The 27,260-nt window shown below is 38.1% G+C and overlaps 1 protein-coding gene across 1 annotated transcript; it reads right to left on the minus strand.

Annotated features, from left to right (window-relative positions):
- Positions 1–585: 585 nt before the first annotated feature.
- On the minus strand, positions 586–26,318 carry SDR42E2 (short chain dehydrogenase/reductase family 42E, member 2). The gene is given in 12 exon segments (XM_073361395.2): positions 586–837; positions 2,298–2,371; positions 4,842–4,905; positions 5,828–5,893; positions 7,725–7,862; positions 12,801–12,883; positions 15,831–15,906; positions 16,966–17,084; positions 19,279–19,336; positions 24,765–24,860; positions 25,967–26,206; positions 26,208–26,318. Coding segments are annotated over 12 exon segments (1,377 nt in total).
- Between the last annotated feature and the right edge of the window lie 942 nt (positions 26,319–27,260).

Consider the following 27,260-nt stretch of genomic DNA (forward strand, 5'->3'; position numbering starts at 1 on the left):
TGAATTTCAAGTACACTTTTATTTCACCTCTTATGCAGTGTCACAATACAGCTAATTCACAAAAAAAATTACATTGGATGCATTTTTCTGTGCACCTTGTGTGCATTGTGTATTGTTTACATGAATCTATTTTTCACTTTTGTTGTTCTATTTTCCAGCTTCTCTGTATTCCTTGCAATAACATGCATTGGCAACAGGTCTTGTCAGTCTTTCTCCTTATCCTAGCTGTGCTTGTCTTTGTTGATACAGTATTGCAGATTTACTGTAGTTCCTTCTCTTCCAGTTTGTCATCCACTTCAACAAGCAGTTTGGAAAGAAGCCCTTTTGGTGTGAAACAAATAGATCAAAGAGCTTTGATTCCTGCATTTGTCATTGGTGATCATCTTTAGCCTTCTGACCTTACTATACTTTATTTTAACCTTTTAAGAAGGTTTACTGATGTGCCATTTTTTTTAGTTTAAGCCTACAAATAACTGCCTATTATATTGGAGCTAATATCTGGTGCAGAGTAATGCAGCACATGTGAGCTGAGGACTATACTGTGAGTGATTACAAGCCAGTTTATTAATGCTCAGGAAACATAAGTTAATGTTGGTTTTCTCTGAAAAAATGCATAATTGAAAGATCTTGCAATGTAAAAGACAGAAATATCAAACTTAGAAAGCTGCCAATTAAGGAAAGTATGACTTTAAGGAAGATGTGGTGATTCTGGTTTTCTGGTCTTGTTTTAATAAAATGGTCCACAGAATCAGCAAATGAGAACTTCTTTGGATAATAACCTAGCTGGTTATGTGCCTTGTCTATTCGGAATGTGTGAGTCACGGCAATGTTCTGCACCTATGAGGCAAAAGAACCAACAGTCAAAGAGCTGCATACATTCCAAATCTTGAACAAAACTCTGTTATTTGAATGGTAGCACAACAGAATATGAAAGAAAAGCAAATTCTTAAATTAAAAATAACTTTGGGCCAAACTGTACGCTCCCATGGACATACCTTACATTTGCCTTCAAATTGTCCTCGCAAATGGAGGGTCTTGGGAGTCTACAGAGAAGGCAGAGGCTGCTATCTTCCAGCCTTTTGGACATCTATACAGGGTTCTCAGACCCGCTCCAGCAGCATCTCTTGCTGGAGCTGCTATGCTGTTGGGCAGGCACCCTACATCCATCCATCTATTGTACTTCAATGGCCCTACATTACCATAATATCTGAGTGCTCACAATTTTTAGAATATTTACCTGAGGGGAGTACAGAGAACTGAGGAAAGACTAATGACCAGATTTTTAAAGGTGTTTAGGCACCTAAAGATGCAGATAGTCACCTACTGGGATTTTCAGAAGTGCCTTGGCACCTGGATGCTTTTGAAAATTCCAGTAGATGCCTATCTGAATCTTTAGGTGCCTAAATAGCTTCAAAATCTGACCCTAAACTGGCTTGCTCAAAGTCACACAGGAAGTCTGTGGAAGAGCATGGAAATGAACATGTATCTCCCAAGTCCCGGGCAAGTGCTCTGTCCACTGAGCCATCCTTCCTTGTGACTGTGTCACTCCCATCTTTTGAAGAGGTGTAAGGGGGCAGTTGCTGAGAAACTGAAAATGTAAGCAGCATTATGGTAGGCTTGGGATGCCCTAATGGAGATCTCTTGCCTCTGAAGGGAAGTGGGTCCTCCCACTCTTGGTCCGCACTCCAGGTCCAAACCATGCAGTCCCAACCTTGTACTTAATCCATTGAGAAGATGGATTGGAAGACAATGATGGCATGGGGGTGGTGCTTCTTGGCACCACACATCTCCCTAAGTCAGATCAGAAGACCTTCCTCTTGCAGAAATAGTGAAGATGATCTTCCCTATAGCAATTTTTAGCTACTGACACAAAGTGAAATAATTACTTGTCATTTACCAAGAGATTATTGAGATTTGTTTCTTTTTTGTTGCAAATTATTTAGCAATGTTTAAGTACTGGTGCAGACTAAAACCATTGCTTCTTATCTGCTTGTGTTTTCTAAAAATAAATTTAATCATTAAATTTTCTTGGGAATTATTAAATAACAACATAAATAATACAAGTATGTTTAAATGGACAGAAATTATATAACAAATATACCCTATGGCCCAAATTGTGGCTGGCATTTATTTTTGCTATGAAAACTGCAAGTTAAAGATGGAGCACGGATGGGGAGTTTTATTCTTTGACTTGTGTGAATTCTTTGTGAGCTCACGGCAACATTGTGCCTCCAGTATTAATATAACATGCTTTCTGAACATTTTAATTAGATATTTTATAAAGGTACATATTTTACCTCATTTCTGGTCAGCAAAGGTGTAAATTCAATAACTGGTTTCAATGCCAAGTGCAGATATTCCATTGCTGTGGCTGTGAAACAGAAAGTTAATACTTGAGAGATAAGAATAGTAAACCACTAAGCTATTGTAATTCTAGTATAACTGTTCATGTTAAAGAAAATGTAAATTGCTAAAGAATTGTGGACAAAATAATTGCTTCAGTAAGATTGGTTGGATTTGTACCATAAAGTAGGGGCCTACTTGGGCTACTTGTATGAATAAAGGGTTTGCATGATTGGATGTAGGTCTGGTAGACTAATTAAATAACTACAAGATTTTGGGAAACATAGTGATAACAAGCCATTGTAGGTTGGATTCTGCATTTGTTTCACACCCAAGATTCTCATAGATGTCAGAGGGAGTTTGGGATGCACAAGATGCAGAATTCAGCATTGGAAGGAAAACATCTAGGGCTGTCAAGCAATTAAAAAATTAATTGTGATTAATCACACAATTAAAAATTAATTGCAATTAATCATGCTGTTAAACAATAATATAATACAATTTATATACCTAATTTTGGATGTTTTTTACATTTTCAAATATATTGATTTCAGTGACAACACAGAATACAAAGTGTACAGTGCTCACTTTATATTTATTTTTTATTATAAATATTTGCACTGTAAAAATAAAAGAAATAGTATTTTTCAATTCAGTTAATACAAGTACTGTAGAGCAATCTCTTTATCATGAAAGTTGAACTTACAAATGTAGAATTATGTACAAAAAATAACTGCATTCAAAAATAAAACAATGTAAAAGTTTAGAGCCTACAAGTCTACTCAGTCCTACTTCTTGTTCAGCCAATCGCTCAAACAAGTTTGTTTACATTTGCAGGAGATAATGCTGCCTGCTTCTTATTTACATAGTCACCTGAAAGTGAGAACAGGTGTTCACATAGCACTGTTGTAGCCTGCATTGCAAGGTATTTACGTGCCAACTATGCTAAACATTTGTATGTCCCTTCATGCTTCAACCACCATTCCAGGGGACAAGCGTCCATGCTGATAATGATCCAAAGCAGTGCAGACCAACACATGTTCATTTTCATCATCTGAGTCAGATGTCACCAGCAGAAGGTTGATTTTCTTTTTTGGTGGTTTGGCTTCTGCAGTTTCTGCATCAGTGTTGCTCTTTTAAGACTTTTGAAAGCATTCTCCACACCTCGTCCTTCTCAGATTTTGGAAGGCAGTTCAGATTCTTAAATCTTGGGTCGAGTACTGTAGGTATCTTTAGAAATCTCACATTGGTACCTGCTTTGCGTTTTGTCAAATCTGCAGCTAAAGTGTTCTTAAAACAAACAGCATGCTGCGTCATCATCCAAGATTGCTACCATATGAAATATATGGCAGAATGCGGGTAAAACACAGAGCAGGAGACATACAATTCTCTCCAAAGGAATTCAGTCACAAATTTAATTAACGCATTATTTTTGTAAATGAGCATCATCAGCATGGAAGCATGTCCTCTGGAATGGTGGCCAAAGTATGAAGGGGCATACGAATAGTTAGCATATCTGGCACATAAATACTTTGCAAGGCCAGCTACAAAAGTGCCATGCGAACGTCTGTTCTCACTTTCAGGTGACATTGTAAATAAGAAATGGGTACCATTATCTCCTATAAATGTAAACAAACTTGTTTCTCTTAGCGATTGGCTGTACAAGAAGTAGGACTGAGTGGACTTTTAGGCTCTAAAGTTTTACTTTGTTTTGTTTTTGAGTGCAGTTATGTAACAAAAAAATCTGCATTTGTAAGTTCTGCTTTCATGATAAAGAGATTGCACTATGATATTTGTATGAGGTGAATTGAAAAATACTATTTCTTTTATTATTTTTACAGTGCAAATATTTGAAATAAAAATAATATAAAGTGAGCACTGTACACTTTGTATTCTGTGTTGTAATTTAAAGCAATATGTTTGAAAATGTCGAATAACATCCAAAATATTTAATAAATTTCAATCAGTATTCTATTGTTTAACAGTGCGACTAAAACTGTGATTAATCGTGATGAATTTTTTTAATCACGATTAATTTTTTTGAGTTAATTGCGTGAGTTGACTCTGATTAATCAACAGCCCTAAAAACATCAGTTTCAGAATATGCGAGTCCAAAGTTTTTTACCTGTAATTTTTTACATTCATATTGTGAACTTCACCTCTATTCAGGGAGCCTGCACAGGGCTCATAGAACCCTTAATTCCCACTTAAGCCATATTGAGATTTTAGGTGAGAGTTAAATGATGGATAAATCTTGTGTTGGCTCTTTTCATACGGGTGAATTTCACCAGTATGTGTCAGATAAACCAAATTGTCACAAAGCTAGTGAACTTTTGGAATTGCACAATTTAAAACTGTTTAATCTTGCTTTTTACAAAAGTGTCATGGAAATAAAAACTCAGAGACAAAGTAAAAAAGCATAATAAACCAGTGCATGGCATTCAGATACTTTGGATATGGGGGCAGGATCGACAGACAGATAAATAAAAATATTTTACCTGCTATGTAAACGAAGCAAGTAGGAATACGTATCCATGGTGGACTGCAACCTAATTTTTCAAACTGAAAGGGATTAAAAATAGTGAATAACAAAAAAGAAACTAATACACGTACGGATATCAGTGCAGAAAGTGAATATGGAAATATTTATAGATAAAGTATAAACCTGGATGTTCTTTTTCAATCAGTTCACTGTTGTTAATTATTTTACCATTTTTCTTCTCAAAAAGACTCCAAACATAATTACATAAGAAATGTGGGAAATTACATTTATCTGAAATAGCAGCGTATGTGAGAAAAATGCATTTTGTGTTCTTTGATCCTAATCCCACAGTCATGATGCACTGATCTCTCATTTTACAGTGTTAAAATGTTATGGTTTTTAGCAAATCATTAACAGTAAAGTGATTAATGGAAAAATTATTTGTATTACAGAATAACAGCCTGAGCCTACATTCTTTGTGAACCCCAAACTTCCACTGGTGTCCTTAGGAAGGAAGGAGCAGGCACTAATCTGATAAAATATACCAACAAGGTAGCTTTCGCTTATGCCAGTACACATTGTCCTGGCTTCAATTAGTTATTAAGGCTAACATTTGGAAAGGTGCTCTTGAATCTGAGATGAGCATGCAAAATCCCCAACATGTACACAAAAGTTGAACCTGTGTACATACAAAGGAATATATGCATGCAATTCCCTGATTTATGCATCCGTATTTGCATGTACAGTTTTCAAAATGTGGGCCTACAGTTTTTCTACATTCACAGAATCACAGAATATCAGGGTTGGAAGGGACCTCAGGAGGTCATCTAGTCCAACCCCCTGCTCAAAGCAGGACCAATCCCCAATTTTTGCCCCAGATCCCTAAAAGGCCCCCTCAAGGATTGAACTCACAACCCTGGGTTTAGCAGGCCAATGCTCAAACCACTGAGCTATCCCTCCCCATTGTATTGTATTTGAAATAAATATATGTATTGTACATACTAGTGGAGTTATCCATTCAAAAAGGTTGACATTCTTGCCATCATTTATGTAGTATGCCTGACCACTCTGTTAAAGAGATAGAGAAAAGACAGGTTAGTAACATGATACTGTGCGTGGAGTGACATTTTTTCATTCTCTCTTTAAATATCTGTACTGATTTTATAACTAATATAAAAACATAAATAAAAGTATATACAGATCAACAGGTTACCCAAATTCTGTTTCAATTAACTATTCTGTATACAGTACAAACTGATTGCCATAACAATGATTGTTTTATTTTGGTTAATAACACCAGCTTCACTGTAAACTTGCTTATTACAAGTTTATTGCTGTTAAAATGCTATTTTACTGTGATTCCCAAACACAATGAAATTGATTCTAAATTGACACTTTAATAACGTGTGCCTTCTTGGAACACACAGGAAATATTAGGGTTATATTCTGCTCTTAATTACACTGGTGAGATCCCATTGAAGGCCAAGTGACCCGTACTTGTGGAAGTAAAGTTTGGCCTATTACCTTTTTCCTGTTAACAACTTCACATATAAAATCCATAACATTAATATATGCGTTGATAGTCTTACCAATGTACTTTTATTTTTTAATTATTTTAAACAGGGTAAACATTTGTGCTAACAAGGAAGAAAAGACATGCAACAATATTTTTTTTAAATATATGCACTTGTATTGAGTGTGCAGAGCTGGTAGTTTGCATGTGCAAATATATAGGCAAGAGCCGGCAGCAGCACATATAGTTAAGGTTTTCTAAGACTTTCTTTCCATAATTAAACACATAGGTCCTGCCTCTGCAAACTGATCTGCACGGATTGTGATATTAGCTGAGAGTGCTAGTTTCACAACAACCATTGGCAGCTACCTGGGGAGGAAGGGACTGTCTCAAACCACCTTCCCCACCCTCAATCCCACTCCTATAATGGCCTCTGTGTATAGTGAGGAGCGGGGTAAAACAGCCCCAACTCCATTCTCTAATTGTGTATTACTCCTTTGCTCCTGTTGGAGAAATAACAATGAAGATAATTTGGGGAGAGTATTTTCCTACTGGTGGACTGAGTCTTTCACGATGTAGTGTACTCAATGTTCTCTAGTGCCACCAAAGTAGCTGGTACTTCATGGCAATAGAGCTGGGCAACGGCCATGCACAGGATGACCATGATGTGAGCGTTAGGAGCTAGTGCCATGGTTCTGTTCTGATTATAACTATTTTCATTTTAAACTTGTATCAAACTAGATAGGGTAGGGGTGGGCAAACTTTTTGTCCCGAGGGCCACATCAGGGTGGCAAAACGGTATGGAGGGCCGGGTAGGAAAGGCTGTGCCTCAACAAACAGCCTGGCCCCTGCCCCATCCACCCCCTCCCACTTCCTGCCCCCTGACTGCCCCCCTCAGAACCCCTGACCCATCCACCCCCCACACTCCTTGTCCCCTGACTGCCCCCTCCTGGGACCCCCATCCCTAACTGCCCCCCAGGACCCCACCCCCTATCCGACCCCCCCCCCCGTTCCCTGTCACCCCCCTCCCTGGACCCCACCCCCTATCCAACCCCCCCTGCTCCCTGTCTTGCCACTCCGCTCTCCAAACCTCCGCCCCATCCAACAGCCCCCTGTCCCCTGACTGCTCCCCAGGCCCTCCTGCCCCTTATCCAACCCTCCCTCCCCCCGCGCCCTTACCATGCTGCTCAGAGTGGCAGGACAGGCCTATTGGAAAGCCTGGGAGGTGGGTGGGCGAAAGCTGCGCTGCCCGCACGGTGGCGTAACTGCAGGGGACAGGGGACAGCAGGGGAGGGGATGGGGGCGAGACTCAGGGGCTGGGCAGGAGGGGCTGTAGTTTGCCCACTTCTGCGATAGGGTGTTGCAGTTTTTTTTCTTTTTACTTACAGCTATATAGTTCCTCTCAGAGGTAAGAGCCACGGCAGCCAGGATATGAGCTTTTACAAGATTCTGTACATGAACCCAGTTCATTTTGGCAGAAGGGTCCCCAAACTTGAAACGAAACAGCCCCTTCTGAATATTAACCTGAAAAAACATACAAACAGGAAATACCTGCAGGATGTGGCTTAATTTTGCACATAAAAGGATTACATCAAACAGAGCCCAGTCCTTCTCCCACTGAAGTCAATGGGAATTTTACCACCGACTTCCATGCCTCCAGGATTAGACCCTTAATCAAAAATGAAAAATGTTGCTATTTACTGAGGGGATGTATGACTCAATTACTGTGCTTGAGACTTCTAGTCTAGATTGTCTTTTTGTCATTTATTAGAACAGAAATCGAATCAAATACTGTTTGATTTTAAAGATTTTAAAAATAGATCTGGATAATTTAATAACATGTTAATAAACAAAACTAAAAGTAATCAAATATCATGCTCCAGAAAGTAAGCCAATCACTTAAAACAGTCAGGAGGGAACATCCTCATCCCCACCTACAATGTTAAACAATTTGCTAGGTATATTATTGTGAGAAAGAGGGGTAAATTTCTTCAGAAGCATTAATAGCCTCTAGGAAAGTTATTGGACTAGGATTAGTAGTCTGAATGAAAATGGGAAATTATAGAATCATAGAAGTGTAAGACTGAAAGGAACCTCGAAAGGGCATCGAGTCCAGTCCCCTGTATTCAAGGCAGGACTAAGTATTATCTAGGCAATCCCTGATAGGTGTTTGTCTAACCTGCTCTTAAAAATTTCCAATGACAGAGATTCCACAACCTCCTGAGGTAATTTATTCCAGTGCTTAACCACCCTGACAGGAAATTTTCCCTAAAGTCCAACCTAAACCTCTATTGCTGCAATTTAAGCCCACTACTTCTTGTCCTATTCTCAGGTTAATGAGAACAATTTTTCTCCCTCATCCTTGTAACAACCTATCATGTACTTGAAAACTGTTATCATGTCCCCTTCAGCCTTCTCTTCTCCAGACTAAACAAACACAGTTTTTTCAATCTTTTCTCATAGGTCAGGTTTTCTAGACCTTTAATAATTTTTGTTGCTGTCCTCTGGACTTTCTCCAATTTGTCCACATCTTTCCTGAAATGTGGCACCTAGAACCGGACACAGCACTCCAGCCGAGGGTTTATCAGAGCGGACTAGAGCAGAAGAATTATTTCTTATATTTATGCTAATGAAACTCATGTCTAGAAGATACTACTGTGTTTCTATTATTTGTCTTTTGTTAAGGAACATCACCAGTTTAGGGCCAATTACTGCTCTCTGATTCTCCAGTTGAAGTTATTGGTATTGGGACATTTGTGAATGTATTTTAGCACAGTGTTATAGGTACATAATCCTATCTCATTGTGTTGCAAGAACTCATTTTGATGCAAGTATTGTATCTTGTTCTGAAGGATGTCGCTTTTTTAAGACCCAAATGGATCTTCTTTTATACAAACCTACTGCTATCTCACTTTAATTATTGTGAATTATTTATATTGTAAATGCTAAATCATTCAATTGACTCTACTGAGAATTATATAGGCTAAAGAAATTTTAACCCCACATTATTTAAAGTGTTCTCTGCTCTCTTGTGGCCTTGTGCCACATTAAAGTGAGGAAAGGTCATATGTATTTCATGCTGCACATTTGACAGTATGTCTTCTATTATTTTCTGTAGGTTTCAGGTGTGTGCGTGCTATATGTAGGAAAGGGGCCACTTGCATAGTAGCTGTTACATGAATCCATAAATGGTCTCACATCAGCGCATTATTTAAACATATGGTATTTTCTCTAGCATTCTTATATAAATTACATATGGTTTTGTTCCATGTACATCCAAAAGGAACATCAGATTTGCCACCTGCTTTACTCTCCTAAGTGAAATACTAGAAAATAAGTTTCTTCTGCTAAAGTTCTGTTTTTTTTAAATTGGCTTCATGCATATCTATAAGTATTCCCCTGGACAGTACAACTGAAATCCCTTAAACTACAAATGGAAAACAGCTGGTGACAGGCCTGATATTTGAGGAGGCATTCAGTGACACTCCCCATGCCCACATGCCCTTGACAGTTCCTTTATGTCAGTCCCCAGGTTCCTTTTAAGTCCTGGAACTGCTAGCAGCCTTCCATTGCACCCTATGATCCTTGGCCCCCTGCTGCTCTGCTATACACAAAGTGGCTCCCTCTGGCTTCTGGATGTCATGGAGATATCACAGGCCCTGTTAGAGGTAGCAATTTTGAGTTGGGAAAGGCAGTTACAGATGTCACAGGGGGAGGGCACTTCAAACGTGAGAGCTTTAGCAGGGAGAAGGAGTGGGGGAGTGAGGGAGCTTGTGGGTCAATGAAAGTAAGGAGATTTAGGATTCAGCAAGAGGATGGGGAAAGGAGGTTTGAGAGTCAGTGAAGGGAGACTAAAGAGGAGCTTGGGAGCAGTGGGACATGGAGAGGAGAGTGAGAGGGTTTAGACGGCAGTGAAGAGTTTTAGGAAGGAAGAGTGAGGATGTCTGGGGGAGTAAGAAGTTTGATAACAATGAGAAGTGGAAGTAGGTGGGGATTGTGAGAGAAGACAGAAAGGGGATTTAGGGAATAATGAGGGGAACAGGATATGCAACAGAGTGAAGGGAAGGAGTATCTGAGGAAGTTTGGGAATAATGTTTGGGAATGAGGGGATTTTGTAGCAGTGAAGGAAAGGAGGAGTAAATATTTTTGGGTGCAGATGGAAGGGAAGTGAGGTGATTTGGGAAATAGTGAAAGGCAGGAAGGATGCGCTTGTGGCTAATACACTGGAGTGGGACTAAGGAGATCTGGGGTTTATTCCCTTTGTGTCCTAGGGCAAGTAACTTATATCTCTCTGTGCCTTAATTTCCCATATGCAAAATGTGAACAAATACTTCTTTACCTCATAGGATTTTGTGGCAATAAATCCAGAAGTATTTGGGAGGCACTAAGATACTCTGGGGCCAAATAAGTACTAATATATGTAGTAAATAGACAGCAGATTGAGGGGAAAGAGTGAGGAGGTCTTCGGAGCAGCGGAGGGGGTCTTGGGGGAACTGAAGAGGAGGTTTTGCAGAAATGAGTCGGAGTTGGGAAAGTGTTTTGGGGCAGTGACAGGGAAAGGAGTGTAAGGCACGTTAAGGACAAATGAGGGGAGAGTGTGAGGAGATGTGGGAAGCAGTGAGGAGGTTTGCAGATCAGTGAAGAGGATTGAGGATTGTGAGGAGAGAATTTCCAGAAATGAAAGATGGGAGAAGATTGAAAGAGAGAGAGAGAAATTTGGGGTACTTTTAAGACCTACAGACAGGGTGGGCTGGTTGGAGAACGTGAGGAAGGACAAAGTTGGGGGACAAGCAGAGAGAGAATGAGGGGTTTTGGAGGTAGTTAGGGGGAAAGTGTGGAAGTTTGGGATCACTGAGGAGAGAGTGAAGGCGTTTTAGGCAGAAGGAAGAATTGGAGGGAAGGATTGGAGAAGAATACAGAAAAGAAAAATGAGGAAAGGGAAAGGTGGGAAAGGGAAGGGATAAGTGAACTTGGAGGAAGGAGGGAAACAGAGGAGTCAGCTGAAAGGAAAAATGGTGAAAAATAAGAAACATATGAAAGAATCAGAAAAGTCTTGAAGACAAAGGAGAGCTGCAGGAAAAGCTGTAGATAAAATAAACTGAAAATTTATGAATGAAGGAAAACAGAGGTTGAAAAAGACATAAAAGAAAAAAATACATATACACCAAGACACACTACAGAGAAAATGGGAAAAAAGGAAGAACAAAATGAAGAAGCCATAGTAAGTTTATATATATATATAATTATATAATATTATATATAAAATTTAATTAGAAAATGTTGTAATTAAATAAATTATATACATTACCCCATTCCATCATTTATGTCAAATATGTGGCATATACAAATAGTATATAATAGGATGGTGTCACAAAAATGTTTTATTACCATAATTTTGGGATGGTTATATTACTCATGAGTAATCAATCCACAAGTGATTTATGTAGATCACCTCACATGAGTATCGATAAAACTATTTTACTACAACACACCAGCATGTGTATTTTATATGCCACGTATTTTACAGAAAAATTACTTTATGGATATCTTGTACATTTTATTGGAATGATTTGTTTTATCTCTCCTTCTCTGAAGTCAAGTTCCTTAGTTAGCATGAGACCAGCTGTACAGGAATAACTTTTTCACCCCAGTCGCTTGTCTCCCCATGTCACGGTTGAGGCAGCCTGGAAAGGCAGCATGGGGAAGATTGCATTGCCCATGTTTACTAGTCCTGTGGCCAAACACTTGACTTCCTTTTCTAAATCTATCGATCATGCATCATGCCTGAACCCTGCATTTTAGCAAAACCCTCCCCTGCTCCTATGAAAAATACAGATGTTATTTATTCAGAGCCCTACATAACTTTAAAGAGTAATCTGTCCTCAAAACAAGTGACTTGTAATCATGCACACTCTGTCTTCTTAACACTACACTAAGCCAACCACCTAAAATAAAGCAAGAAAAAAAAAAAAGGAAACCTGGGCACCTCTCCTTGTCCTTTCGCAACCTACTGAATTAGAAAGTATTTCAAAATCCTTTGCCTGCCTCATTGGATAATGAAAGTCATTAATGGTTGATGCTGGAAATAAGATATTTTGCTGTATTATCTTTTATTAATATTTTAAAAACTTTTGAGTATAAGTTGCACAGTGAAGTCTGAAATATCATATATGGATCTGAATCCATACAGTACAAGCGCTAAACTATTTCAAATTAGTGCTGAGTTTACATTTGCTTGTGATGAAGAATGACTTTATTGTCTATTTTTGTATCTACTGTATATTCTTTAAAGATATATTTTCTCTTTAAAGCATGTGCTATTTTATTAATTGTAATGTCTTGAAAAACTAAGAGCAAATTGTAGCTGTTACCAAACAACTAGCCAATTAATCTATGACATTAATTATAACAAATGCTATTGTATATTAATGAAAATTTATACTGATAAAATAAAATAAATACTGCTACTCGTGGCAGATGTCTTTGCTCTCCTGGTCCATAGATGCCTGGTGAACGAAGAACACATGTACGGAGCTTATCACCTCCTAGGATATATGATAAAATGTGATTCTCAAATGACTTGCATATCACTACATTACAGGTACTTTTCTTAGGCTATGAATACCCATATGTATATAAAATGAGGGCCGAAAGCTTTAGCCACTCCATGTGCAGAACTTGCTTTGAAGTAAATGATTTTCATCTTCCTTTAAAAAAGGAAATTAAATTAGTACTTATGAAAGGTGCTGGCTTGATAGCCCCCCCCAAGTTTATTTCTTTATCCACAAAACATGCACAACACAGACAGTAGCAATATAAAAATTCACCAAACTGCCTTGCCAATGTGCTTCAAACTCTGATTTGGAGGGATCCCCTCTAGCAGTTATTGGATATTTCAATCCCTTGTCCATACAGTCTTTGATCTCTGCATTAAGATAGCCAAAAAGAATGCCAATTGTGACAATATTTTTTGTGATGTGAACTAGTATCAAATAAAAATTGGAATAAATTCACCAAACTAATTTTACATAGACTATGAACCGTGGTCAGGAAACATTGGCTTTCAGGCACTGGAGATATGAGCTGGATTTGAACCATTAATTTATAGATGAAAGGCTTTGAATACTTGGCCCAATCCTGCTTCCATTGAAGTTGATGGAAAAACTATCATTGACTTTAATAGGAGCGAGATTGGGCCCATCTCCCTATTTTCCCACGGTACATTGGTGATCTAGTTCATCATATCAGAATAATTAAATTCTTAATACACAATCACAAGACTTTGATGAAGTGCAGTACCTAATCTTGATATAGCATTAAATCCAAGTTTCATGTTTGAAATGTTTTACTGTATTTAAAAGTGACTGAACCATCTTAGGTTATGTCTACAACTGCACTTTTGTCGTTAAAACTTTTGTCGCTCAGAGGTGTGAAAAAAACACACCCCTGAAAGACAAAAGTTTTAACGATGAAAAGTGCCGGTGTGGACAGTGCTTCATCAGTGGGAGAGGCTCTCCCGTCAGTGAAGCTACTGTCTCTTGTTGGGGGTGGTTTTATTTTGTCACTGGGAGAGCTTTCTCCCAGCAAGAGCGAGGCTATACTGCTTACCTTACGATGGCACGGCTGAAGTGGCAAAGCTGCATCGTTGTAAGGTGCACAGTGTAGGTATTGCCCATATCTCCTAAATAGCTATACAATACATACAACACAGAATAAGTTTTAGAGAGACAAGGTGGGTGAGGTAGTATCTTTTACTGGACCAACAGAAGGTTGCTTTCTTATTAAAGACAATGATCCCATATAAAACAGAAATTGGTCCAGTAAAAGATATTACCTCACCCACCTTGTCTCTCTAATAGCCTGGGACAAACATGGCTACAATAACACTGCATAGAGTAAGTTTTGTGATTTATTTCTCATACAGGTGTGAAATTATAGGCTAATCTTAAGAATATGAATTATTATTGTAAAGAGCTACCAATGAAAGATGAAAGAAACAAGACATAACACATAAAATAACTTCTTTTATATGTGAAATCGTCCTCCTGGGATGAAATTAACATTCATAGCATTATATTAGCCACTTGCAGTACTTTGCAAGTATCAGGTGAAAGAAGTCCTTTCTGGAAATTGTCCACAGCCCAGTTTAACTCAGTGTCACCTGGTCACATGGTATCATGTTGCAGTTTACGTTGATTTGTATTGAACTGGCAGTTATAGTATCTCACAGGTGAGCTCAAGTGTTCAAGTGTATAACTGACTCCCTCAACATGGAAAACTCTGGGAAGCCCTAATAAATAATTCCAGGCTAAAGTATGAAATGCCTTCTGAAAAGTTTAATTTAGAACTGTAGGAAACTAATGTTTTAATCAGCATTCATATTTACTTATGTTATACAGCACTTTCAATATGATTAATTTAAACAAGGTTTATTTTTTAACTCTTCTATCCCTTTAAAGAAATACATAAACTTCAATGCTGGCATTCAAAAGTAAGTTTTGTATTATATATGTTGTAGAAGTTGTAAATGTAAAATTATTTTTAGGGAAAATGTTTTAATTTTCTGGTATTGTGCTTTCTAGTATCTAAGAACATAAAACATAAGAACGGCCATACAGGGTCAGACCAAAAGTACAGTATCCTGTCTTCTGATAGCAGCCAATGCCACATGTCCCAGAGGGAACAAACAGAACAGGAAATCATCAAGTCATCCACCACCTGTTATCCATTCCTAGCCTCTGCCAAACAGAGGCTAGGGACATCATCCCTGCCCATCCTGACTAATAGCCATTGATGGACCTATCCTCCATGAATTTATCTAGTTCTTTTTCGAACCCTGTCTACTATCCTGGTCTTCACAACATCCTCTGGCAAAGAGTTCCACAGGTTGACTGTACATTGTGTGAAGAAATACTTCCTTTTGTTTGTTTTAAATCTGCTGCCTATTAATTTCATTTGGTGACTCCTAGTTCTTGTGTTATGAGAAGGAGTAAATAACACTTCCTTATTAACTTTCTTCACACCAGTCATGATTTTATAGACCTCTATCATATCCCCCCTTAGTGGTCTCTTTTCCAAACTGAAAAGTCCCAATCTTATTAATGTCTCCTTATACGGAAGCTGTTCCATACCCCTCATCATTTTTGTTGCCCTTTTCCAAACCTTTTCCAATTCCAACATATCTTTTTTCAGATGAGGTGACACATCTGCACTCAGTATTCAAGATGTATGCGTACCATAGATTTATATAGCGTAATATGGTATTTTCTGTCTTATGATCTATTCCTTTCTTAATGATTCCCAACATTTTGTTAGCTTTTTTGACTGCTGCTGCACATTGAGTGGATATTTTCAGGGAACTATCCACAATGATCTTGTCAGCTTGAGGAAAACACATATATATACATGTCAGTTAGATATGACATCAGGAGAAATAATAAATCCCATTATGTTGTTAATGGCTGAAGTGAATTACTGTTAATTGAAAAGTACCTGCTACTGGAGTTCCATTAGCTGCTAGTACCATTTGATCAGCAATTGATTTGGTCTTGGAATAATAGTCAATATGCTAAAAAGAAAGAACAAATATTATGGTTTTGTTTAATTACATCAATATACTCTGTAAATGACAAAAATAAACTTCTGTCAAACTGGTTTCTTGTCATCAGCTCTGTAACAGCCTCTCAAAATTAAGAAGTTGTGGGGGTACTAATTTTGGGTAAAATGCCTACATTATTGTTTTGTAAGTGAGGCAGACAGGTTTGCCAAAACGAATCTGGATTTCCAGTTGACTGTAGTCCATTTGAAGAAATATTTTAAATCTTATAACAATGTAAAATATTTTTATAACAGTGTTACTCAGATTTTAATTGCTTAATATTTTTAAATTTGAATGTGTTTCTGTAGTAGTAGAAAAAACACTCAAATATTTATGCTTTTTATTGTATGAGTTAATGATTAGGTGAGAATTCTTGTGTTTGCTTTTCTTGTAGTGTGAACTTTTTACTTCCCCCACCCAGTTATTCAGAATAACATTATTTAAAACTATTTTGTCTGCCTATCTATAATGTATGAATCATAGTTGTAGCTAGGCACTGCATTATAGCAACAGAAGTATTTTAATGGAAAGAGAAGATAGAAAAAATAAAAATTTACATGAACTGAGAATGTTCGCTTTCTTATTAAAGACAGTGATCCCATAATAAAAAGTGCATTTTTTCCATTTCAGCATTGAGTTTGAAAACAGATAATAATATTTGACCAGAGAGAAAACAGATAACAGGTATATAAATAAAAATAATGAATATAAAGACTCAGATAGACCCTAATCCATACCAGGGGATCTTTATTTCCTTGTTGAGCTGTATTAACTACAATGGGACTCTTCATGAGCATAAGGACCCTAATGGATTCCTTTCCACAGTCAGGACCTTGATGGCCGGAAAAGTATATACTAACAGTTACTTAAAATAATTATGTATTGTGTCTAAAATGGTGTCTATATACAATTTTAAAAAACTGAAGATTTTTCTTTTTTCTTATACTTTTGCGTCCATTGTTGTTCAGAAATAACAGAGCAGAGCAATAAAATAGGGAAAACATGGAACAAATAGTATAGGCAAAATACCTTTTCTAGTGGAAAATATGGCACAGTTTCCTCATCGCCATCTTCAATGGGATTCCCTCCAAACACCACATTCACTGTACTAGTATATATCAGTCTGGGGATGTTCTGTTGTTTGCAGACTGCAGTGATATGCAAAATAAATTATTTCAATAGAGATTGGAATAAGAAAATAACCTAGAACATAAGAATGGCCATATTGGGTCAGGCCAAAGGTGCATGTAGCCCAGTATCCTGTCTTCAGATATTGGCCAATGCCAGGTGCTTCAGAGGGAATGAACAGAACCGGTAACCTACACAAACAGGAAATGAGCCTGTTCTAAAACAACAGTTACATATATTATAAGAGTAATCTTTCCATTTTAGGATTGTTTGGGAATTTATAATAATATCTTACATTTATATAACTCTATGCATCTCAAATGATCCCAAGTTCTTTATAATTTGGCATCACATTCTGACTGAGTATCCTGTAGTTGAACATTATGGTTTTGTAGAGGGCTAGAACTCTTCAGTTAGGAGAGGGGATTGGGCCCCAGTCAACAATGGTAGACGCCTCAGAACTACTCTAATGGCAGCCCACTGTATATTCACAAGCTAGTAGGATGATAGCAGGAAGAACTGCTCTTAAAATTATGAAAATAGTTAATTCCTTCCAAGTAAATGAATTCTAATTCTTGTGTCAGGCTAAACATGCTAATGAAATACTACAGCCAGGTTGCAATCAAGGGGTAGAACTGTTCCTCTTTGTTTCTGGCTTTCCTACAAACCTGTGGAGACACAATGTTCCGTAAGTCCTCCATGGCTGGAGAGGGTGTTGAGGAGCAGAGTTTAGGGATCCAGGGGCATGATTTCCATATTTGAGCAGATATGCCCTTGACCGTGGCCCCAAATACTAACCTCCACTCAGCTCTTGAGAAGAATAATCTGAGGGGAGAGGAACAAGCTGTACAAGGGTTCACAGGCAGGCAGAATATGGGTGCAAACTGGTCATGTTTTTGCAGCATAAATGTCATTATATTTTGGGAATAAAGAAGAGAGATACAGAAGCTGAGCCACAATGTATGCAATACAATTTGAAAAGCCATATCTGGAAATGAGAGAATCCGAAAATTGTTTATCATAATTTTCCTGAGATTGTTGGTAAAAGACTAAAATTTAAGAAAAACAAACATGAGTTTGGGTAAGGCGTTTGCAGGTACAAAGTAAAATAAAAGGGAAGATTTCCCTTATGTGGATGTCTGTAGTCATAATCAGGTAAAGTGATAATAAAAGTAATCCTGGCACACACAGAGCACCTTCTATGTGATAATATAAATGGCTTTTTCATACATTAAATAATTGTTTTAAATCTCACAACACCCATATGAAGGAGAGAGGTATTATTATACCCATTTTACTGATAAGAAGTAGAGAGATTAATAGTGTCATCCTGATGTGAGGGGATGCTGGTGGCTTTGTGCAGAGGGTGCAAGAGGTGGGGAATGGGCATCTCTGAAATGGTCCCAGCTTTGCCCAAGTGAGGGGGTTTGGGATGATCTAGGGTTGGGGCTAGTGATCATGTTTAGTGTTGTGCATATGTAAGAAATTGCAGAGTAATTATGTTTGTGAGAAAAAGAAAAGATAAAGTAACTAGAAAGCTGGGAAAGAGCAGTTTGAACTGACACTAAACCTGTTCTGATGGGAGAGGAAAGTTAACGTGGAAATGAGAGACTAATACATATGTATAAAAAAAGATAACAAAAAGTTATAAATAAGTTTACGTAAAAAGGGAGGTTGAAGCTGTGTTCTCTGGTGCTGGAGGCAACTGTGATGACATCACCCTAATGAGCTACCTACTTGTGAGTAATTGACCATTACTTGCTGTGGGTTTTTCCTTAATAAAAATTTGTTAGATCCATCTGCTGAGTAAATGAATCTCAGTCCAACAGTACATGGATCCTCTGTTAATTTAATTCTGTGAAAGAGGTTTGCATGACAACATGGCAAGGGAAACATAGGGTCCAGTGGCCCCTATGGAGCAGCCTACTCTGAAGCTTGGGTGGGAAGAATATAGATTCCTCCTGCTTGCCCCGGCACAGTTCTCCAGCACCCTGTGTGGCTGTTTGGCTTTAGTGTCTTGGCCAAGTTTACACAGAAAGTCTTGAGCAGAGTCAGATACAGAACCCAGATGTGCTGTCTTAGTACTGTTTAAAACAAACAACATTTTCCATATAAAATATATACTAAGAAATAGTTTAACTATGCCAAATAGCTTTTACTAAATGGTATATTAGCTTGCCATACCAATACACAAAGAGACATCTAGATACATACCTTCAATTATGAGTTTTGTCCCACCAACATTTATAGATTCAATCTTTTCTTTTTGTAGCTAGAAAAAGAGAGATTGTACAGTATCTGAATAATCTCACACTTTACATTCAGTCCTAGAGCAGGTCAGGGATTTTCAGGGCAACATTTTTTCTTTTTTTGCAAAAAATGTCAATTTTTAAAACAAAAATTGTTTCTGGGAATTGGTTTGCATCCTGTTTTGATGTTTTTGAAAGAAAACACTTTGCTTTTTCTGTTCAAAATGACTTTTAATTTAAAAATGTAACAATGTATCCTAAAACAAGCATACAGAAAGGAGGATTTTAAATATACATGTTACAATAGCAATTCAATGGTCAGTCCTCTGTATTCAGAGGTATCTATTCAGTGAATTTGTGCTGTACAGTGACATAATAATTAAACTATAATGTCTAGCAAAGATGATTATGTTGCTGTTTTAACTAAAGTGTGGGGAGTATTTTATTTTGGGTTTTTAACATTATTATTTTAGCCCTCAATTTCTTTCTAAGGATCATACATCAGGGACAAGTTTTCTTAGCTTTGACAACATTCTACCTACTAATTGTGGACAATTGAGCATTTCAATACAGCAGCTAATTCAGGTTTCAGTCTTCCCAGTCAACTTAGCAGTATATTATTTCTGGTTTTTAATAGGTATATTTGTATTTATAAATGTAAGTTCAGAGATTGTGGGGAAGACTTAACTATGGTTATGATATGCACTCAATGAGATTTGGCCATAAATAGTTAAGCCTCACAACAAAATAGTGAGGTAGGTAAGTATCATTATCCCTCTTGAAGTGACTTGCCCAAAGTCACACCTTGAGCCAGTGGCAATGCTGTGAACCCTACTCTCCTGTCTCCCAATGCAGTGCTAACCCCTAAATAGCACTTCACTGTCACTTCCTAGCTGAAAGTCCTTGGTTGCTCCCAGGTTGTTTTTGGAGCCTCAGATAGTGAAGTCACTTCCCCATCTCCAGTAGAAAGAACGCTAAAAGAACAGTTTTCACTATAACTAGAGCTGCAGTTTGTACACAGCAATACACTGAATCAACTTGAGACTTTCATTCTACAACACTTTCGTATAAGCAGGATTTCAGTATACCTGAGTTTGTGTTCTCTAGTCTTCCCTTTCTGGGAAAGACTGTGAACACCAGAAGGCTGTGGCATTACAACTCTGGTGCCATCTAGAGTCATTAGACTGCTATAGGCACCCACAGGGCCCCACAGCACGCCCCTACTCTACTTGCGCTACATTGATGACATCTTCATCATCTGGACCCATGGAAAAGAAGCCCTTGAGGAATTCCACCATGATTTCAACAATTTCCATCCCACCATCAACCTCAGCCTGGATCAGTCCACACAAGAGATCCACTTCCTGGACACTACCATGCTAATAAGCGATGGTCACATAAACACCACCCTATACCGGAAACCTACTGACCGCTATTCCTACCTACATGCCTCCAGCTTTCACTCCGACCACACCACAAGATCCATTGTCTACAGCCAAGCTCTGCGATACAACCGCATTTGCTCCAAACCCTCAGACAGAGACAAACACCTACAAGATCTCTATCAAGCATTCTTACAACTACAATACCCACCTGCTGAAGTGAAGAAACAGATTGACAGAGCCAGAAGAGTACCCAGAAGTCACCTACTACAGGAAAGGCTCAACAAAGAAAGTAACAGAATGCCACTAGCCGACACCTTTAGCCCCCAACTAAAACCTCTCCAGCGCATCATCAAGGATCTACAACCTATCCTGAAGGACAATCCCTCACTCTGACAGCTCTTGGGAGACAGGCCAGTCCTCGCTTACAGACAGCCCCCCAACCTGAAGCAAATACTTACCAGCAACCACACACCACACAACAAAAACACTAACCCAGGAACCTATCCTTGCAACAAAGCCTGTTGCCAGCTCTGTCCACATATCTATTCAAGGGACATCATCATAGGACCTAATCACATCAGCAACACTATCAGAGGCTTGTTCACCTGCACATCTACCAATGTGATATATGCCATTATGTGCCAGCAATGCCCCTCTGCCATATACATTGGCCAAACCAGACAGTCTCTACGTAAAAGAATAAATGGACACAAATCAGACGTCAAGAATTATAACATTCAAAAACCAGTCGGAGAACACTTCTACCTCCCTGGACACTCAATTACAGACCTAAAAGTCACAATTATTCAACAAAAAAACTTCAAACACAGACTCCAATGAGAAACTGCAGAACTGGAATTAATTTGCAAACTGGACACCATTAACTTAGGCTTGAATAAAGACTGGGAGTGGATGAGTCATTTCACAAACTAAAAACTATTTCCCCATGCTAATTTTTCCCCTACTGTTACTCACACCTTTTTATCAACTGTTTGAAACGGGCCATCCTGATTATCACTACAAAATTTTTTTTCTTCTGCTGATAATAGCCCACCTCAATCGATTAGTCTTGTTAGAATTGGTATGGCAATCCCCATTTTTTCATGTTCTCTCTATATGTATATCTTCCTACTGTAGTTTCCACTGCATGCATCTGATGAAGTGGGCTTTAGCCCATGAAAGCTTATGCTCAAATAAATTTGTTATTCTCTAAGGTGCCACAAGTACTCCTCGTTCTTTTTGCTGACACAGACTAACACGGCTACCACTCTGAAACCTAGATTTCTTTGATTCCCTTCAATCATTTAGCTTGAATGCCTCTGGGTGGCACTGGTCATGTAGGTTGATTATCTCTTAGGGAATGGAAAACAATCAGAGGTCCATTCTTTTAGCTTTGACAATAGCCTTTTATACTGTTAAACATGAAGTTTTGTTAACTCATTTTAAGACATTAACTGGGAAGGACAGTAGTGTTCCTAACTGGATTAATTCCAACCTGTCTGGAAGGTTGCAAAGGGAAGTATTGTACAATTTATGCTAATTATGTGGGGTTCTTCAAAGCTCAATTTTATTAGTCTTTGTTTTCAGTGTATATAAGAAAGAGTGTGTGTGTGTGTGTGTGTGTGTGTGTGATCGGGGGGGCGGAAATCACAATGCAGTTTGAGTTGCAGTGTTAACAGTTTGCAGATAACACTGCTCTGTGTCTTGTTTTCATCAGTATTGGACTTGGGGTGGTAATTATGATTTCCCAGTAGCTGCCGGAGGCTGGGATATGGACGAGAATAAGCTGGATAAATTCAATCTTGATAAGATGGAACTGATAATAGTGATTTGGTTGAAGGATTTTGAGGTTATCACAGGGCTGATTCCTGCCCCCTTTATTGAGGAGATTTCTTCAATTTTTGTTCAAGATTTGCAAAGCAGAGGTGCCCTCAGATTCCTGTTTGCTCTTTGGAACTCCGGAGACCAGGAGCACCTACTCCCATCTGCACTCAACTGGGTGTTTGTGACCTTTTTTAGGACCTTGATACAGTGATTTACAGTCATCAGATTGAATTACTACAGTGCACTCTACAATGAGCCTGTCCTTGAAGACTATTCAGAAGTTACAGCTAAGGCAGAATGTGAATGCCCACCTGTGAGTTGGTATTAGCAAATGGGACTTATTACATCTGTTATTTAACAGATTCCTGAGCTTCCTAATCACTACACCGTAAACAATTCAAAGCTTTGGTTTAGATCAATACAGTTCCATATTTTTGGGCTTAGGCTATCTCTCTTTGTGTTATCTACCATGACAGTTAGGATCAGCTGAGACATGCTTTAAATAGGATGGAGCTTGTGGGAGGTTATTCTTGGGGGAGGTGCTTGAATCTGGAATTTGTAGCCTCAGCAAGCCTGAGAGAATCTGAGTCTTTTGGTGTTTTGGGGACAATACAAGGACCTTCTCTTCACTCAGGCATCTGCCTGATGTGGTAGGTAGACAAGGTATGAATAGTGTGGAATAAAAAAGGAGTAAGAAGGAGTGGGAGGTAGATTGTTTATCTGTGGAGATTATTATTTTTCTAGCATGATAGAAGATGATTTATTTGTATCGATATAAGTTTTAGTAATATCAGGTTTGTGTCCTGAGATCTACAGAAGGGAGCATTTTATAAGTTTAAAAAATAATTCCAATAATCAGTAAATTTACTCTTTAAATGTATATTGGTGGAACTATTTTTCTGATGCAGATGGTATTGAATATATATAATTATTTGCATTGATATTTGATTCTTACTTGTATTTGGGTAAACTAAAATATAATTTGTTTCTTGATCTTGTACAGCAGAGGTGCAGATTGTTGCATAGGTAAATGCAAGGTTAAATGTAATGCACAGAACAGGGAGTACAGAGCCATCCAATCCCAAATAAATGTCAAGTTACTCTGCCAATATTTGCAGTAGAACCAAACTGGGGAGTGTGATGCTAAGCACTTAATTTCCATGCTGAGGATCACATATAAGCCATATCTCTTCAGAAATGCTTGTTCTCTCCCCACCCTCCATGTTTTTTAACCTGTGCTCTTGATAGTAAGGAAGAAGATATGCAGAAGCCTTGACTCTATCACTTATTGTGGACAGCTAATCCTAGTGCTTAACTTACTTGTACCCATGCACAGCGACAGTTCTCTCTTGTGGTAGGGCACAATTAAGTGTGTACTCTGGGCTGTGTACCATATAAGGATTTGCAGGATCAAGGCATCAGAGTAGTTTACAGACCACTGGTTATTAGTACAGGGTGGGGAAAGGTGTGGAATTGATTATTATAAGAGAAGGCAACAGTAGGAAATTACACTCAAATGTTTACTCAGTTTTTCATTGAAAGTTATCAATCTAGATGAAGCATGCAAAGAAGTTTTGAAGTCTTACGCTTTTGAGCAACACAGGATTAATGCCATTTTATACAATGGATTAAATCTCTTTTTATCACCCACAGCTCAAATTTTCATCACTCGAAGTTAGAAAAGTTATATGTGTTAACTATCATGGTAAATAAAACTTTAAGTGATTGACAGAGGCTGGATAAGGTCACTGATATGATAATCTATTAATAAATAACTGGCAATTTACAAAAAGACAAACATTTAAAGAAATACTCTTTAAATAGCTCTTTAAAACTATGATGTTCTATTCATTGTGTTCTTGAGCCTGTGCTCAGCAGGCAGTGAGAGAGGTGGTTGTGCTTCAGCTCAAGTTTGTATGAAAGCTACAGATGGACATGAGTATGTTTAAGCATGAAACAATCCTCTGCACTGAGCAGACGTTAATGTAAGCACCTTGCACACAGGATAAGACAAGAGGTGTGTTTTGGGGGTGGTGAATTGGTGTATCTGAGAAGAAGATGGACTTAAGTAAAAAGACTGGTTATTGAGTGACCTGAGTGCTGGGATAGGAATTTGCTCTTTTCATTGGAGTGCTCAGAAATCTGAAATATAGTGCTAAGATAACCACCAGTCTCACACGCTAACTTAACGTTGATTCTAAAAGGATTCAGACAGAAAGACACACGAGATAATTGTACTCACTTGCTCTAGTCCTGACATTCCATATGCAGCTGCATGAAACACACAGTCAGCCCCTTCACAAACTGCAAATAGGACATCATAATCCCTCACATCAGCCTGCAATATATATGGAAAGATATTTTGAATTTGATCACAAAACTACAGTTTAGAGTTTACCATGAAGCTGTTAGCACCCATAAAATGCATGCATGAAATTGTGCATACACTTGTTGTGATAAATAAAGGGGGAGGGGATAACTCCCTTTGTTGGACACCCAGCCAGCCAGTTAGCTGTAAAATCCCTCTTGGTAGCTGACAAAAGCATCAGGGGTTAGCACAGAGGAGATCCACAATCCAAAATAAAAAATAAACCTGATAGCGTCTAACTAAACATTCCCTATTGAAATTATTTCTTCTAGGTATGGAAGATACTTTTTCATACCTGGTTCAAACCTTACACAGCATTCCTGCTTATAGCATTGCTGCTCTGTGTCCCTGCATCCCAGAGAACAACAGACAAAGGGAACGTTTCTTTTCCCATTTTAAAAAGTTCTAACCTTCCCATTGTCTCTTTTTGTCAAGTGCCCACTTTTTTTTCTTTACCTGGGGGACTTTTTAACCCTTTACAGGTAAAGCAAGTAAAGAACAGCTATCAAGAGGTATTTTACAGCTAACTGGATGGCTGGGTGTCCTTCAAAGGGAGCTACCTACCCACCCCCCTTTATTTATCACACTTGTGGAAGCCAGGGGCTGAAAATCAGGCCCATTTTAATACTTTGTAATGATATTATAACAACTTTCTTCCCAGGAGAGCAATACACTTCACAAAAATTAATTCCTTTAGCTTTAGAACACCCCTGTGAAATAGGGAAATATTATCATACAGATTTTACAGACTTTTAAATCAAGGCACAGATAGGTAAAGTACTTGCTCAAAGTCACAAGGAGAATTATTTGCAGAGTCAGGAATAGAACTCAGAAATTCCTTGTTCTAGGCACCAGACTTCATTGCTTTCTCACTATAAGAAATATAGTTCACATATATTTTACAGTCTATTGTTTAAAGTGCTATGGAAGTTGGGGAGGAGTCTGACTTTTAAAAAGGTATTTGACATTATTTATGATTGTTCTGGGTTCTGTGAAACCTGTGCTGCTGAGACACTACATAAAAATCAAATAGATTAACTTAATTTGATTGTTGTGAACATGTATTTTTATCCTACCTGGATAAACACTACTCCATTAGGAATTTCCCAGATGGGCTCTTGTGTATCTAACAAAACAACCGAGGCTCCTAATTTGGCAAGAGCACACCCCAGATTATATCCAAAATAGCCTCCACCTCCTGTCACCACTGTGTTCATGCTTCTTTTACTCAGTGCTCCAGCATGTCTGTTCAGATTACAGTCAGATGTTTGGCTCCAGGGGAGCACTACCCCATTAGATATATGTTTTGGGTCACATCTACAACATGAGATACGATTTTCTATCACCAGACACACAAAACATTTTTTTTCCCATGTTGAAAATTGCTCCATGATGCTCTGGGGTGCAGATAATTCCACTAAGTTTCATGTTAAAAAGCTCCATTCAAGGCTGTACTGTTTTTCTTTATCTTAATCTGTTTAGAAGATATAAAGATAAATAATAGCATTATCCAGTCTTTCCAAGTCAAAGGGTAATCAATATAAAAGCTTATTTATATTCAATTTTTATAGCTTTCTTCTGTTTACTTTGCTTTTACCATATTTGTCACATTATACAGATGTAAAAATGGTGATATTTGGGAAACCTTGCATACTGTCACCTACTGCTTGATAATTAAAACTTTTCCATGCTTTCTAAATTAAAAAAGTATCATGAAAAGGCCACACAGAGTTTGCATATATTTGGCCAGTCATTTACAGAGATGGCAACATACTGAATGAGAGGAAAACATATTAGTATTTTATGAAGTCAAGGAGCATGAGAAAGTGTCCAAAATTTCTTATATGGATTGATGTGTTCCACATTCTGGGTCAAAATTAGGAATAATGGTAGATACCAACATTTTCATCATCTTGAGATAAATGGCTGATTAGTTGTCTATGCAAATTGTGTCTGTTGGTCTCAGTTCAGTTCCTGATAGTCAAATGTCTACATTACAAAGGCTCAAGCTGCCCTTTGGGGATCACATAGCCTATGACCCAGGGCCCCTACCTTGATTTGGAATCTTAAACTATCAGGGTCCAATATGAAAGAACAGAAAACACTTTTGTTTCTACATTTTTTTTTAAAAAGGACAAAACTTCCCCCATACAGTAAACTAAGTAGTAATACGCACACACTGCTCCACTCAGAAAAATCTGAGAAAAGTGGTGCCCAGGCCTCAAAATCAACAGCTAAATGTGCATATCAAATGCACTTATAGTTTTAACCCTTGAGGTGGTTGGTGTTGAAACATGTTATTGGGTCGCTGTGAGGAAGAGTGCAATGCTGTTGCCTGTTGTATAGCTGTACTGTGGACAACATAGGACA

Source organism: Lepidochelys kempii, chromosome 10 (genome assembly GCF_965140285.1).
Source record: "Lepidochelys kempii isolate rLepKem1 chromosome 10, rLepKem1.hap1, whole genome shotgun sequence".
NCBI classification, from domain to species: Eukaryota; Metazoa; Chordata; order Testudines; family Cheloniidae; genus Lepidochelys; species Lepidochelys kempii.